General features: G+C 43.0%; 2 protein-coding genes across 3 annotated transcripts; both read left to right on the top strand.

The window, feature by feature from the left end:
* The first annotated feature begins 765 nt into the window (after positions 1-765).
* LOC115670177 (gibberellin-regulated protein 2-like) lies at positions 766-2,540 on the top strand. 2 transcript variants are annotated; one of them, XM_056320677.1, is made up of 3 exons: positions 766-1,127; positions 1,911-2,010; positions 2,212-2,540. In XM_056320677.1, the coding sequence occupies exons 1-3, from the start codon at positions 1,068-1,070 to the stop codon at positions 2,379-2,381; spliced, it is 330 nt and encodes a 109-aa protein (XP_056176652.1). In that variant the 5' UTR covers positions 766-1,067; the 3' UTR covers positions 2,382-2,540. The 2 variants fall into 2 exon arrangements, with proteins under 2 accessions (XP_056176652.1, XP_030447246.1); XM_030591386.2 differs by lacking the exon at positions 766-1,127 and adding an exon at positions 1,158-1,308.
* Positions 2,541-8,409: 5,869 nt separating this feature from the next.
* LOC115670518 (gibberellin-regulated protein 14) lies at positions 8,410-9,862 on the top strand. Its single transcript, XM_030591825.2, has 4 exons — positions 8,410-8,617; positions 8,712-8,744; positions 9,225-9,381; positions 9,485-9,862. Exons 1-4 carry the CDS (start codon positions 8,561-8,563, stop codon positions 9,667-9,669), a joined length of 432 nt encoding a protein of 143 aa, XP_030447685.2. The 5' UTR covers positions 8,410-8,560; the 3' UTR covers positions 9,670-9,862.
* Positions 9,863-13,982: the final 4,120 nt, after the last annotated feature.

Here is a 13,982-nt window from a genome sequence, read left to right on the forward strand (position 1 = left end):
TTTTCGAAGTAACACGTTACAAAAGTGTTATAGAGGAGGCTACGTCTCTGCCACATGCAACCACCTAAGGTGTTAGCAATCCTAGGTTGCAACACGACCGGTGAAGTTAATCAAGTCCTAACCTTAAACCCTACTTTGCGTGAACTGGATATTATTCGTAATACCTAACTGTTCATCATGCATTATCACGCATTCGTGCCTTTCTACATTCGGATTACAAATTAGCTAATTATCAACCTTGGATACGATTACCGCCTCTTCAAGTCATGCTCGAGCCGGATCGAGATCGATGACAATATGTGTATCATCACAAATGGTGCCTTCTTCAACACGAAAGCATGCCCCCGACAAACTAGATCAATGTAGAGTAATCGGGTCGAGGTCCTTTTCCGTGATATTCGCATGCAAAGGGGCAATACAAAAACGGGTTAATCATCCATTTAAATTGATTTCGATTAATTCTCTAGTAGGCTCTGTCAAAATACACACGAGTGTTGCTTAGACTGATGGGTCTCAAATGATCTTAATTAACAAATCAAAGAAAGCAACTTTACCCAGGAGCAAGAACCTAAAATTGAGAGAGTGGCGGTACGTTCGAGTCTGTATGGAAACTAGGTCAGACTGTGTGAGATGCCAGCTAATCCTGTGACCAGATTGTGCTGGCATGCTCTTAATTTCTTCCACGCGAGATTGCTCAATACGAGGGTCTTCTTCTCTGATTTTTAGAATCCTAGGTGGGTTTCGCACGTAGCCTGCACGAAGGCACATGGGACTGATCATATACCATTTGTTTAAGTCGTATTGCGTAAAAATCTGCAGATAAGATCTTCCTTGGTTGGACCCTCCACGATTAAACTGACTACTCATACAGTCATGCATGTAAAATGTTGACTTTCAGGATTATTCTTATTGCTTCCACTTGCCACTGACTAAAAACTTCACTTGAAAAGTACCAAAATCTACACTAATTTCAAGACCCACGTATTACAGCAATTAAACAAATCCGTCGAGCCCGGAGTTTTCGAACCCAGATGCAGCAAGTTGGCACAGGTTGATTCTAAGTCACCATGCTTTTATCTAGGGTAGATGTGATCTGTAGTGCATTGCAGGTGCACCCATGGAAACTTGTAAGTTGCCCTTTCTCGACCAAATCTTCACTATTTATAGCGAATTCGTCATCCGGTTTCGCTCATCGTCGACAAGAGCTCAAAGAAAACAACCCCCCTGCACACACGCTTTTCTGTCTCTGAAATGGCTTTCAAGGCTTTCGTCTTCCTGCTCCTGGCTTTGCTCTTGTTCACAGCTGGGGTATCTATCTCTTTGCATAAGTCGAGAGTAGCCAGTTAGCTAAACCAAGTCGTCCTTTACTTCTATATTCTATTTTTGTTATATCAATTCAATCCTGCTTAGTTAACTCCTTCTCTTTCCTTCTTTTTCTATGATCGATTGCAGTAATAACATGTAGTTTATGTCGTTCATGAATACAAGATCAACCAGGCCGTTTCATCAAATTTTTCGGATACTTTTGTAGTTACTTAAGGAGTGGGTCACGGAGCTTGAGCATTGAGCTCGATACTACAATGCTTGAAGTAGAAGCTTAGTTAATTGTTCTTTCGTATCTTAGGCAGAAAGGATTTGTGCTCAATCATATCTAGAATTTAGGTAACATCTTCGGCCATCACTGAAATCATGGTTGTGCTCGGAGCACCAACCGGTCATTTCCTTATTAAAATTGTCTCATCTTAGCATGGGCATACCAATTAAACAAGTCGTGGTCCACGGTCACAAGCGGCGCTAGCCAACGATCAAGGCAACGGATAGAGTTTTTCGACAGTGTTATTGTAAAAATTACCAGAATAAAGAAAGTGAAGAGTCCTCGGGGTAACAACGCTCTTTGTAATTTGATGCAGAGTTCAACCAAGGCTGCAGCGTACGCACCAGGGAAACCTCCCGGGGCAGTTTACCCGCCAGAGAAGGCTCCGATTGCACAACCCCCTGCAAAGCTCGATGGTAAGTAATAGCATCAATTCATCCCTTGCCCTAAAAAATTTCTACGTTCGTCCACGGAAAATAACAGTGTGCACAAGTAGTGCCGTGATGATGCGACACATTTGCATTAGAAATAGGAATCACCATATGTTCCCTCGTTCTCAGTTCTTTTTCCATTTTTCTCTGTAATTAAATCCTGTCTAATTTCCCCCAAAAACACAGGATGTGTGGCGCCGTGTGAGGAGCTCTGCAAGAAGGCCCGGAAGAAGAGGCCGTGCATGAAGGCGTGCACGACATGCTGCAACAATAGCAAGTGCGTGCCTCTAGGTTCTTCGAAGTGCCCCGGCTGGGACTTTGTTTACATCCACGGAGTGCGTACTGCTTGCCCTTGAGATCTGCAAAAATGTGATTAGCCATTGCTTCATGTTGTTCGAATGTGGTTGTGTTTACTTCATATATTGTTTGTACTGGTATTTTGGGTTGCTTTGATCATGTAATAAGACCCATATGGGAGGATGAACAATAATAAAGTGCAAAGTTTCATTTGTCAAATGAAAGTCTTTCGACTTTGGGGAAGCAAAAGCATACACACAGTCTTTAACTCCTCAAAATGCTTGTAACTGAACTTATGATTTCAACCAGCTTCTCCATCTGTAATGTGTCGGTCACGGTTAATGAAATCTTTACGCATATCATTATATTAACAGCGTCAGCACTATTTAAAGAGAGTTCCTTTATTCATCGTGGACCAAATGAAATCTCCACACTTGTACAGAAATATAAGCAAAGACTTACAAAATCTCGAGGGTGTAAAGAACAGAATAGAACTCACAATCAGCCTTCTCATATGTGATGATAGACCCCCGCTCTAGATCCAATAAACCATCGAATTCGACGAATCCCGAGTCCGAATCTCTTGAACTTCACTAGATCCATTTGAATGCGTGCAATTGATGTATGTGATGATTGTCTCCTTCTCTGAGTTTTAGAATCTTAGGTCTGCTTCGCAAGTAGAGGCACATAGTACCGGTCATACCATTCACTTATGCCGTGTTACGTAAAAACCTGCAGATAAGATCTTTTCTTGGTTAGACCCTCCACGATGAAAATAATTGCTCATGCATACACACGCAATATGTATCGTTGACTCTCAGGATTAGTCTCATTGATCAACATGCAACTGCTAACAAGTTCACACGAAAAGTATAGAATCTGCACCACTTTCAAGACCATGTATGACTGCAATTAAACAAATCCACCGAGCCCAGAGTGCCCGAACTCAGATGCATCAAATTGGCACAGGTTGATTCTAACTCATCATATGTTTTTTTTTTTGGTTAAAAACTCATCATATGTTTATCTGGGGTAGATGTGATCTTTAGTGTAAGTTACCACTTCTTGACCAAAATTGTCACTATTTATAGCAAAATTTTTCGGCCGATTTCACTGGTCATCTTTGCATATATATGCTTTCTGTCTCTGAAATGGCTTTCAAGGCTTTCCTCTTCCTATTCCTGACGTTGCTCTTGTTCACAACCGGGGTATCAATCTCTTGCATATGCTGAGAGTGACTACTTAGCTAAACTAAGTCATTTCTACTTTTAGATTCTATTGTAAATGCGTTCTTTTTTCAATGAATCAATTGCAATAATCACATGTAGTGTATGTCGTTCATGAATAAAAAATCAACCGGGCAATTTCATCAAACTTCTCAGGTACTTTCTTAGAGATCTTTTTTATGGCCAAAACCTATAGTAGAAGCTTGGTTAGTTGTCCTTTCATATCTTAGGCAGAAAGGATTTGTGCACAATTACTTCTAGCATTTAGGTAACATCTTCGTCGTTGCTAAAATCACGGCTATTCTCGGAGCACCAACTAGTCCTTTCCTTATTACGATCACCTCATCTTATCACGGGCGTACCAATTGAACAAGTCGTGGTCCACTGTCATGCGGCACTACCTACAATATGATATAACGGATAGAGTTTTTTGACAGTGTTATTGCTAAAATCACGTGTGCACGACATACCAGAATAAAGAAAGCAAGAGTCCTCGGGGTAATATTCATTGTAATTTGATGCAAGAGTTCAACCAAGGCTCCAGCTCACGCACCAGAGAAACCTCCCATGGCAGTTTACCGGGATGGCTCTATGGTAAACAATAGAATCAATTCATCCCTTGCCCTAGAAAAAAAAAATGAAAAGAAAATAACAGTTTCCACAAGTAGTGCCGCGATGATGAGACAAATTTGCGGTTGAAATGGGAATCACTATCCGTTCCCTCGTTCTCAGTTCTGTCTTTTTTTCCTCTCTGGTAGTGTAATAGAATACTGGCTCGAAAAACACAGGATGCGTGGTGACGTGCAAGGAGCGGTGCAAGGCGCACCGGAAGAAGAGGCCGTGCATGGCATGCTGCAGGCAGTGCCACGGCTGGGTGCCTCCGGGGACTTTGGGAACGAGGAGATGTGCCCCGGCTGGAAGTATGTTCTCGTCCATACAGAGCCTAATGTTTCCCCTTTAAATCTGAAAAAGAAAATGTTATTGGCCTTTGCTTCATGTTGTCTGGATGTGGTTGGTTTACTTCTAATGTTGTGTAGTGTTTGGTGCTTTGAGCTACTTTGGTCATGAAATAAGATCCATATGGGATGATGAAGGCATAGTTTCACTTGTCAAAGAACAGGCTTTCGTCTTTGGGAAAGCAAAAGCCTACACAAAGTCTTTTAACTCCTCAAAATGATCAAACTAACTTGTAATTGAACATGAGACTTCAATCAGCTTCTCCGTCTGCAAATACATTTTCCTCACAAGCAACGGCGATCGTAAGTCCATCTAGAATGTGTTAGTCAGGATAAAGAAAATCTCTGCGGAAATCATTAGATCGACAGCGTCAGCGCTAGTGAAAGAAAGTTTCTTTCTTCACAGTGGACCCAATGAAATCTCCACACTTAATGTAGAGATATAAGCATATGACTTATAACATCCAATAATCCTTAAGATCTGCAGTTCACAGTTTAACAATCAGCCTTCTCATAGGTGACGTTGGAGACCCGCTCTAGATCCTTATAAACCATCAAATTTGACGAATTCCAAGCTTGAATCTCTAGAACTCCACTAGATTCATTTGAATGCATGCACTCGATGCATGTGATAATTGTACAATGGAAGGAGATCTGATCCTCCACGAATAGTCCAAAAGACAAGTCAAGTCGAGAGGTCGACGATGATCCTGGAGATCCAGCAGCGTCTGGGGATTTAGCTTTGTCCTGGATGACCTCTCCTTCTTTTGGCCAGGATTGAATATGAATGCATCTCCATTAGCTATGGTGATTAAAAATGAATTCAATAATTTTTTGCGTGTGCAGTCTTAACCATTAATGAAAGAGGACGACTCTAACACTGTAGATTCATAAATTGCTCTCAAACGATTGACCAGAAGTTCACGATAGAAGGAAGAAGTTATTCTTAAAGAGAGTGGAAGAGAGTTTGCATATTCCTATCTGTTGACACCAATAATTAATTAGGTCGTCGACAGTAAAAATTAAATTAAATTAGGGGATGTACAAAGCGACAAAATACATAAGGATTGTTGAAGGGTGACGCAAGCCATAAAAAGTTGATTGCAGCAGCATACAGCTGGCAATCACTAAAATATCCTGACGAGAAATTTAAGAATCTGAAATTGAAAAGACTAGAATCATGGAGTAGATAAGTGCCGCCTGAGTTTTCGTACTGTAGATTGTCGATGAAAATTGTTCAGAGAAGACCAGGCCATCAAACTTGTCGATAAGAAAAGAGGCACGTGGTTCTATGTGCACTTAGTGATGGTTTGACACGGAAGGACATATGTTAAAATAGAAAAGAGATCAATGACAATAATCTTGTGGGGAAGGATAGGTGTCATGACAAAGAGGAGATTGATGACTGTTATCTCATGATAAGGACAGGTGTTAGAATAGAAAAGAGATCGATGACGGTTATTTCATAGAGAAGGACAGATGTCAAGACAAGGAAGAAATCGACGACGATTACCAAACACCAAAGGACAGGTGTCAAAGCAAAGACGAGGTCAAATAAACGGTTATCGACAGATGTCAGAAAGATGAAGGAAAAGAAAAGATCGATGACAGTTAATGGATAAATATCATAAAAATAAACGGCGAAGATAAGATCAACGGTGGTTATTGGATATGATCTGGCAGATGGCATTAGAAAAACGGTTATCATGCTCACAGTATAAATACCATCCAATATCCAGAAAAAGGCCCCCCTGCGAACACACAATCAAAATGTCATCTTTCAATTATCTTTACTTTCATATACTGTACTTTCAATTCCCTTAGCTATAGCAATTTACATTTCAAGCGCGGTGTTTCTCTCTCTTTTTTCCATTTCTTCCATCGAGCTCTACAACATCCAAGTGATCTTGATTGAATAGAACTCCTCTCACGAATATTAACCATATCATGTCTCGCCCTCTCTCTATAACCCGTCAACGAATCCAATATCTTCCTCTAGAGCCACGAGTGGTTCCCGCCTGTCCGCACCCTCGTTGCTCTCTCCGTCTCTCGCCACACCCGCTTCTCCTACGCCAAGTCCTCTGTCGTCCCCTCCTCCACCTTCGATCCCAATCCCTCTTCCACTAATTGGCAATGGCCCCCTCGCCGCCTCTAGTGGCCTTGAGACAGCCATGGAAGCCTTGGTTTCCCCTAAATCGGCTTCGGTGAGAAGGACCCGAGAGACTCTGGTTTTGCATTTTCCTTCGATTTTGGGTATTTCGTCAGTAAACCACTTCATGGCAATGCTTCATCCTCATAGCCCTATCCCTAACGACGCTCGTACACCCAGCAAACACTCTCGGAATGGTCAAATCTGCCTTGAATAGCCTCGACCTCATCTTGCTTTGTTCTGTCCAGTTTCGATTAGGCGGGACGCACAGTGGGTCGCACCACGAAAATGGCATTCGAGAAGGCCTAAGATCAAGCTCAAATGAACATGGAAGACTCAAGAGAGAGGTCTCGTACTTAGAGAACAGATAGCTTGTGAGATGAAAGTGTTCTTTGTGTGTATGTCTATGGAGGGACTGTATGAGCGCATCTGCGAGGATGCAAGGGAGATGGCCAGGCGTTGATTGCTGAGATTGTGGTGCGGCTTGTAGGTCTGGGTGGTGATGGGTGAGCGTCGGTGACCATGTAGTCGAGTAGTCCGTGCACATGAACAGTATGAAGTAGTGAAGGTGCGGAAGGGAGAAAAGGGAAGAAATGATGTATAGGGAGGGGAGGGAGAAATGTACACATGAAAATGTCACCCGGATTGATTTTTTTTTTTAGTGCCAACTTTATAAAATTTTAATTATGAATGCCACATGCTTATTTTGGCTGGGCGTTTTTTCTCAGAATTGACACTGAAAGTAATCCGGTGAAAATTTTGCCGTACACGACTTTTAGCACTTCTAATATCATTCTTCCCTCATGCATGTGACTTGCAATTGGCGAATGCACATGCAGAGAGAAGTTTCCAGGCCCATGTTTCGCTTGGAAATTGAATCTAGCCGATCTTGCTTGCTCCCAGCACATCGACCATCTTCCCCGCGAAGAAAAAGACAAATGGAAAACACCTAAAAACGCACATTGACCATCTCAGGGTAGACAATGCATATGACATCACATGTGGAGGGAGACAGATTGAAGAGTAGAACGAGAGAATCCCACCCCCGGCTACTGCTCAAATCTCAGTTCTGTTTCCGGGGCAGGTAGCCTGGCATCATTAGCCCTGTAGGTCTCTCTAGATCAATCCTAGTGTCAATATAATACCATTTGTCAAGAACCAAAATCTGACTTACTGGAAATAGAAAAAACCAATGCTCAGGGAGAAAAGACTCTTGTCAGCAAAGGCTTGCGGTTCGGAAAAGAATCGTAAATATGCTATCCCGCCATTAATATTCACCGCAGAGGGAGGGAGGAAGAGTGTGAAAGGGACTTCAGGTCACGGATAACACCACTGGCATCGGTGTCGTCCATCTTCACTTCCATTACCAAACTTCGACTCTGTAAAAACATGATTAAAGAAATGCAGCGTTTCCCCCGTATAAAGAAAGGAAGAGAGAGGGAGAGAGAGAGGGATCAAAGCTGTCACTATATCCGACATCACCTTACTATCTTGCAAAAAGAGCAGCTGTCAAAGACAATCGCTGCTTGCAATTACCGAAGAAGGAGAGACCTCCTCGTGTACGCTGTACAAGAATATGAATAAAAAACCTGTGTAGAGCTAGAATACTGTAGATAGATAATAGAGACAGATATTGGGACATGTGGGGGGTGTAATCTATAGTCAGATTTCTGACATCAAAGGCCATAACTAGTGTACTCTGCTCCCAGCTGTCCTACACTTGACTGAACCCGCCCACGCCACCTCCTCTCGTAATATCTCACTCTCAGTCTGTCTTCCTCTCTCTGCGAGCTTTGCTCTATTTAAAGCTGGTAATACAGTCGCTCCCTTCCTCCATTAATCATCCAAAAGAGAAGCTCTTTGATCTCATCTCTTTGAAGTTACAGCCTCTTTTGTTGCCATTCCCCATGGCCTTCAAAGCCGTGCTCTTCTTGTTGGCCACTTTCCTCCTGATAACCACAAGGGTACTCTCTCTCTCTCTCTCTCTCTCTCTCTCACCTCCTACTTGAGGGTGGGCGTGCCTTCTCTGTGGTCTAAATCGTTGTCTTCTTTTGACAGGTTTCATCCAGTGATGAGGATCCCAGGATGAAGGTAACGTGTAGTATCCTGCGAAATGTGTATAAAGCTCATTCTATGCGCATCAATGTTTGGCGCCTTGGAGAAGTAGGAATACAGTGCTGGGTTGTTCAGCAAAAACTGGGCTTCATTTGTTTGTTTTCATCTTCTAGTACAATGCTCGCATTTACTGGACTACTAAGCAAAAATATATGCCGCACTTCACAAGTGGTCTTTTTAGTACTTCCTAATTTTAATTCACCTAAGTTCTGCAAAGAGAGACAATAGTAAAGTCTAGTAGTGTTCACAAAGAGACAAGATTAGTCAACCACGTCACTGCATTGACTGTTCAGAAAAACCCAAGCCCCTAGTCAACGTGTCAGACGAACCATACCCTTGTCCTCAATTATAGTGGCACTTTTGTTTTTCCTGTTGAATCACGTTATGTTGCTTGATTAAATGTAACTTGATGACCTTTCTTGCAAAGTAGAGATTGAACGTACAAGTTCGTTGCAGGCTCCGACTCCACCGTATGCCAAAGTCCCAGTGCCAGCTCCTGCTCAGGCCAAGGTGCCAGCCAAACCACCAACCCCATCTCCTCCAACGAAGGCGACACCACCACCAGCGAAGCCTCCCACATACGCACCGCTGCCTCCAGTGAAGTCCACAGCAGGTACCCATCTTCCCCTCCTGACGTTCCCATGATCATTTTTTGTTCTTTCCATGTCCTCTTTCGCTTAGCCATTTCACCGAACACATGGCGGGTGTCCCCGCAGATTGCGTCCCGCTCTGCGACCAGAGGTGCAAGCTCCACTCCAGGAAGAGGCTGTGCATGCGGGCGTGCATGACGTGCTGCTACCGGTGCAAGTGCGTGCCTCCGGGGACGTACGGGAACCAAGAGATGTGCGGCAAGTGCTACACCGGCATGACCACCCACGGCAACAGAGTCAAGTGCCCGTGAGGTGCTCGATACTTTTCCTCAGCCAACATCACGACTCGTAATAAAGTTTCGGAAACAGGGGTGGGACAAACCAATGGTTTTCCCGCTTGAGAAATATTGCTCAACTTTTGCTGATGCCTAAGAGGCTTTGCCCGTGTCAATCTGTAATCTGGTTTCGTTCACGTTCTATATAATTCACCAAATCTTTCGTCTCCTTTCCCCCATTGAAGCGGGTTTCACAGCATAACTTCTGGGAGAAAACCTACTGAATATTTAGAATTTTCAAGTCTAGGAAAATACGTGATCGGCTTGTTCAGTCTAAACTATCAAGTTCGATTGTCGAATAATGTTAATGCTTTCATGTTACGAACTCGATAATCAAATCATTATCCATAGTGATAAATTATTAGCTGTGAGCAAAGGTGAATTACGACAAGTACAAGCGTGACCGATTTTTTCCAGTGACTAAGGTACATCGCCACGTATGACCGAAAAACAAGAGGTACACCGCAACGAATTTCAAGAAAATTACGGCCTAATACAAGACCAGTCCCTTTGTTTAAAGTGTTGTTCATGTTAGTTTTTGTCTACTAATTCCACGAGTCTCATAAGAAAGCACTGACCAAATCACTGCAGCCCAACTTCACTTATCTTGTCCCATATCGGCTGTCAAGGAGCCAAATAATGTGTTTTAAGTGGACACTTCGTGCGTCCGATGTTACCAAGTCACTGAATGAAGTGAATGGGCCCAAAGGCTCAGGAAAGTCCCCGGGCCACGAACCCGCAGAGATGCGGTCTCGGAAACGAGAAAAGACTTCGAGCGCAAGAGTTCCGTCGCGCACTTGTGCGATGAGGCCGAGACGCGTGCGGAGCCTTCCTGGACTCTCGCCCGAAAGTTTGCATTGGCCGATTCGCACAGTCATTCACTTGGCCCTACCTTGTAATGGGCTGGGCTAACAGAACGGGGCTTACACTCTAGTGGTTACTCTCTTTTTCCTTAATTTTTTTTCGCATTCAACGCAAAATTTCAGAGTTAGGCCGTGACGGAGTGCTTCCACGGATTCTTGGTCTTCGTCCGCTTCCACGGATTCTTCGTCTTCGTCCGCCAATGGTCAAGAGGAACTAGTGCAGGACACGCAACAAGTGCGTCGGGCTGCTAGAATTCGAATGCCGTCATGGGGATGTGTTCTCCGGGACGCATCGGCTGCCCTCTCCCGATTCTGGCGAGGGCTGGCTGGCCCTCTCCTTTGGCCGGCAGGGTCGCCCTTATTTGAAACTGTTGTAGTCACTTCAGACCCTTATTTGAAAAATGAGGGTATTTCATGTCCTTATTTAACACAAAGTCCATATCATGCTCTTATTTAAGAAAAAGATAGCACTTCAAGTCTTTATTTGAAATTTTCCCTTCAATTTATATCAAATGCAAAACCCCCTGAAACCTCACAAAATTCATGAATATTAAGGCATGAAATAATAGCTCAACTTTTTCATAGTTTTTTTTATTTTAATTTTCAAAAATATTATTTTTCATTCTCGATAATTAGGATAAGTGGGGCGATGCACAGCTAGATTAATTAATTTATTTCCGCCGTAAATGTGTAATCAGACAAGAAAATCATTTTTCTCGATGTACGGAGGGCATCGTTTAATCAAAAACCCAGGATTTTATTACGGAACAACTGTCTCCGTGCATTCAAACCAGCAACGAGGTGTCGGCGTTTTCTTGTATTTTCTTTTTCTTTTCTTATTTTTTTGTTATTTTCCCATTAAAAAAAAAGAAATTATAACATATAGGGGAACGATATTTGCATAGATGAGCTGTGAAATTGGAGGCACGGGTGGGACCGTCGAGCACATGAACATGTAACACTAATGTGTCGTTTCATTGACAGATCAATGTCACTAGAAACTTAGCGAAAAAACCCAAAAATAATTTCGGGTGTTGCGTGGCCTCGGCTCTCCACGACCCGAAGTTTGACATCATGTAAATCCCGAACCAAAAGAAAGAAAAAAGGAAAAAGAAAAGCAGCAAAATAAAAAAAGAATCACTTTTCACCGATGATCAACGGGCCGTGTTGGAAAAGTAAACGGGCGAGTTCAAACGGCACTCTTACTCGGAAATCCCCAACCCCGAAGGTATCTATGCAAAATTTACGTTGTAGGGGGGCTCGCCCGGCTTATTAATTTTTCGTCGCCATTGAAGTCCCAATCATATTTTTCGTCTCCCGAATTTAGGATTTATTTAAGAGTACTGTGCTTTATTTAGTTTGTCGAATTATTATTATTATTGTTAATATTACTATTATTATTATTATTAAATTCTCTTGATTTCTTGGCACCGGATTATTCAGCTAATCAAAACCGTACACAATGTTTTGCTGAGTGGGGCGATGTTGCCTTTAGATAGCCGCGTTACAGAGACAGATCTGGCATGTGAGCCACCAAATACGCGCCAAAAACTCATATGCTTTTTTCCCCGCTCTCAGGGAAAAAGGACAGTATTTTAAATAAAACGTGTTTAAAAAAAACTCTTTAAATATGCAATTGAATCCTAAAACTTATAAAAACTGCAATCAAATCCTAAAATTTATCAAATTGATTCAAATGAGTCCTAAAGTTAACATTGTCAAATTTACTAACGGAAAATGCTGACATATCTTATTTTAATATTTTCTTTCTTCTACGCGGCGATGACGTGACTAAAACAACGTCGTTTTGGCAAAAATTTGATTTTTACTACTACTTTTAGTTAAATTAAATTTAAAAAATAAGCTAAAAAAACAAAAAGGGAGGAGGAGGACAAGCGGGGAGGGAGGGCTTGCCCTCCCGCCTCCACCGCCCCACCATCGCTGGGAGGGCCTGGCGAGGGTGCTGGACGGCAGGCGGGAGTCGTCGAGCCCCGGCCAAGGGCTAACGACCCTCGCCGACCGCTGGCAAAGGCCTGTGGGCCCTCACCTAGATCTCGGTGAGGGGTCGCAGCCCTCCCCCAGATCGGGTGAGGGTCGCCAGTGGCAGCCGACCCCCCCCCCCAGTGGCGGCCCTCCCCCAAATAAGGCGAGGGTTGGCCGCCATTGGCAACCCTCGGCCAAGTTTGGGCAAGGGCCGGTGACCCTCGCTCGATCTGGGGGAGGGCCCGCAAGCCCTTGCCTACCATCGGCAAGGGTCGCCAGCCCGTGGCTGGGGCTTGGCGACCCACGCCCGTTGTCCCCCCACCCTCATCGGCCCCTCTCGGCGATGGTGGACGGCGAGGAGGGCAAGCCCTCCCTTCCCTCCTGTCCTCCTCCTCCCTTTTTTTAGTTTATTTTTTAAATTTAATTTAAATTAAATTAATATTAAAATAATGATAAAAAGCCACGTGGGATAGAAAAAAAAACAATATTAGCATTTTCCGTTAGTTAAATTGAACAGTATTAACTTTAGGATTCGATTGAATTAATTTGACAAATTTTAGGATTCGATTGGACCTTTTGTAAGTTTTAGGACTCAATTACACTTTGGTGATAAGTTTTAGGACTTCTAGTGAACATATCCCTATCTAATAATAGACTGAATATATCTCAATAGTTTTTGTCAACACTCCAAGATTTTGGGCAGAAAAAACGATAGAAAGCAAATAAGAGAGCGTTAGGCTCCTAATAATATCATCTTACATCGCTTGATCACTGGTCTTATACGCTCTTCATATACATGTAATTTTCCTTCACCTATAAACTCAATTTTATATGCTCTTCATAAAAAGTACCTGTTAATCATTCCCAAAAGAAGAAACGGAGATGTTTACTAGAGATCCTAAAACTTGTCGTTAAAGTGCAATTGAATCCTAAAACTTGCAAAAAGTGCAATCAAATCCTAAAACTTGTCAAGTTGGTGTAACGGAGTCCTAAAGTTAACACCGTTAATTTGTCTAACGGAAAATGCTGACATGGCATTTTAAAATCAATTTCTCGCCACTACGTGCCATTTATTATTATTATTATTATTATTATTATTTAAATATTATCTAAATTAGGTTAAAAAAAGTAAAAAAAGCTAAAATTTTATTTTAAAAAACAATAATGAAAAAAAAGAAGAGGAGGCCTCGCCGGTAGGGCGCTGCCATTGTCCCCGCCCATTGCCGGGCCTAGGCAAGGGTGCCCGACCTTTGCCGGCCCTTGCCTAGAGCTCACGAGGCTTGGCCAAATTTGGGTGACGCCTCCCTGGTCCTCACATGGGACTAGCATGGCTTGCTCGGATCTGGGCGTCACCCTCCCTTGTCAAGGCTTGGTGAGCCTTGTCAGCCCCTAACAAGGGTCAACGACGCTCGCCAGGACTGAGTGACGATCGGATTCGCCGAG

The sequence above is a fragment of the Syzygium oleosum genome, unplaced genomic scaffold, assembly GCF_021117445.2.
Source record: "Syzygium oleosum isolate NSW1041296 unplaced genomic scaffold, Sole_v2.1 Sole_v2.20, whole genome shotgun sequence".
NCBI classification, from domain to species: Eukaryota; Viridiplantae; Streptophyta; class Magnoliopsida; order Myrtales; family Myrtaceae; genus Syzygium; species Syzygium oleosum.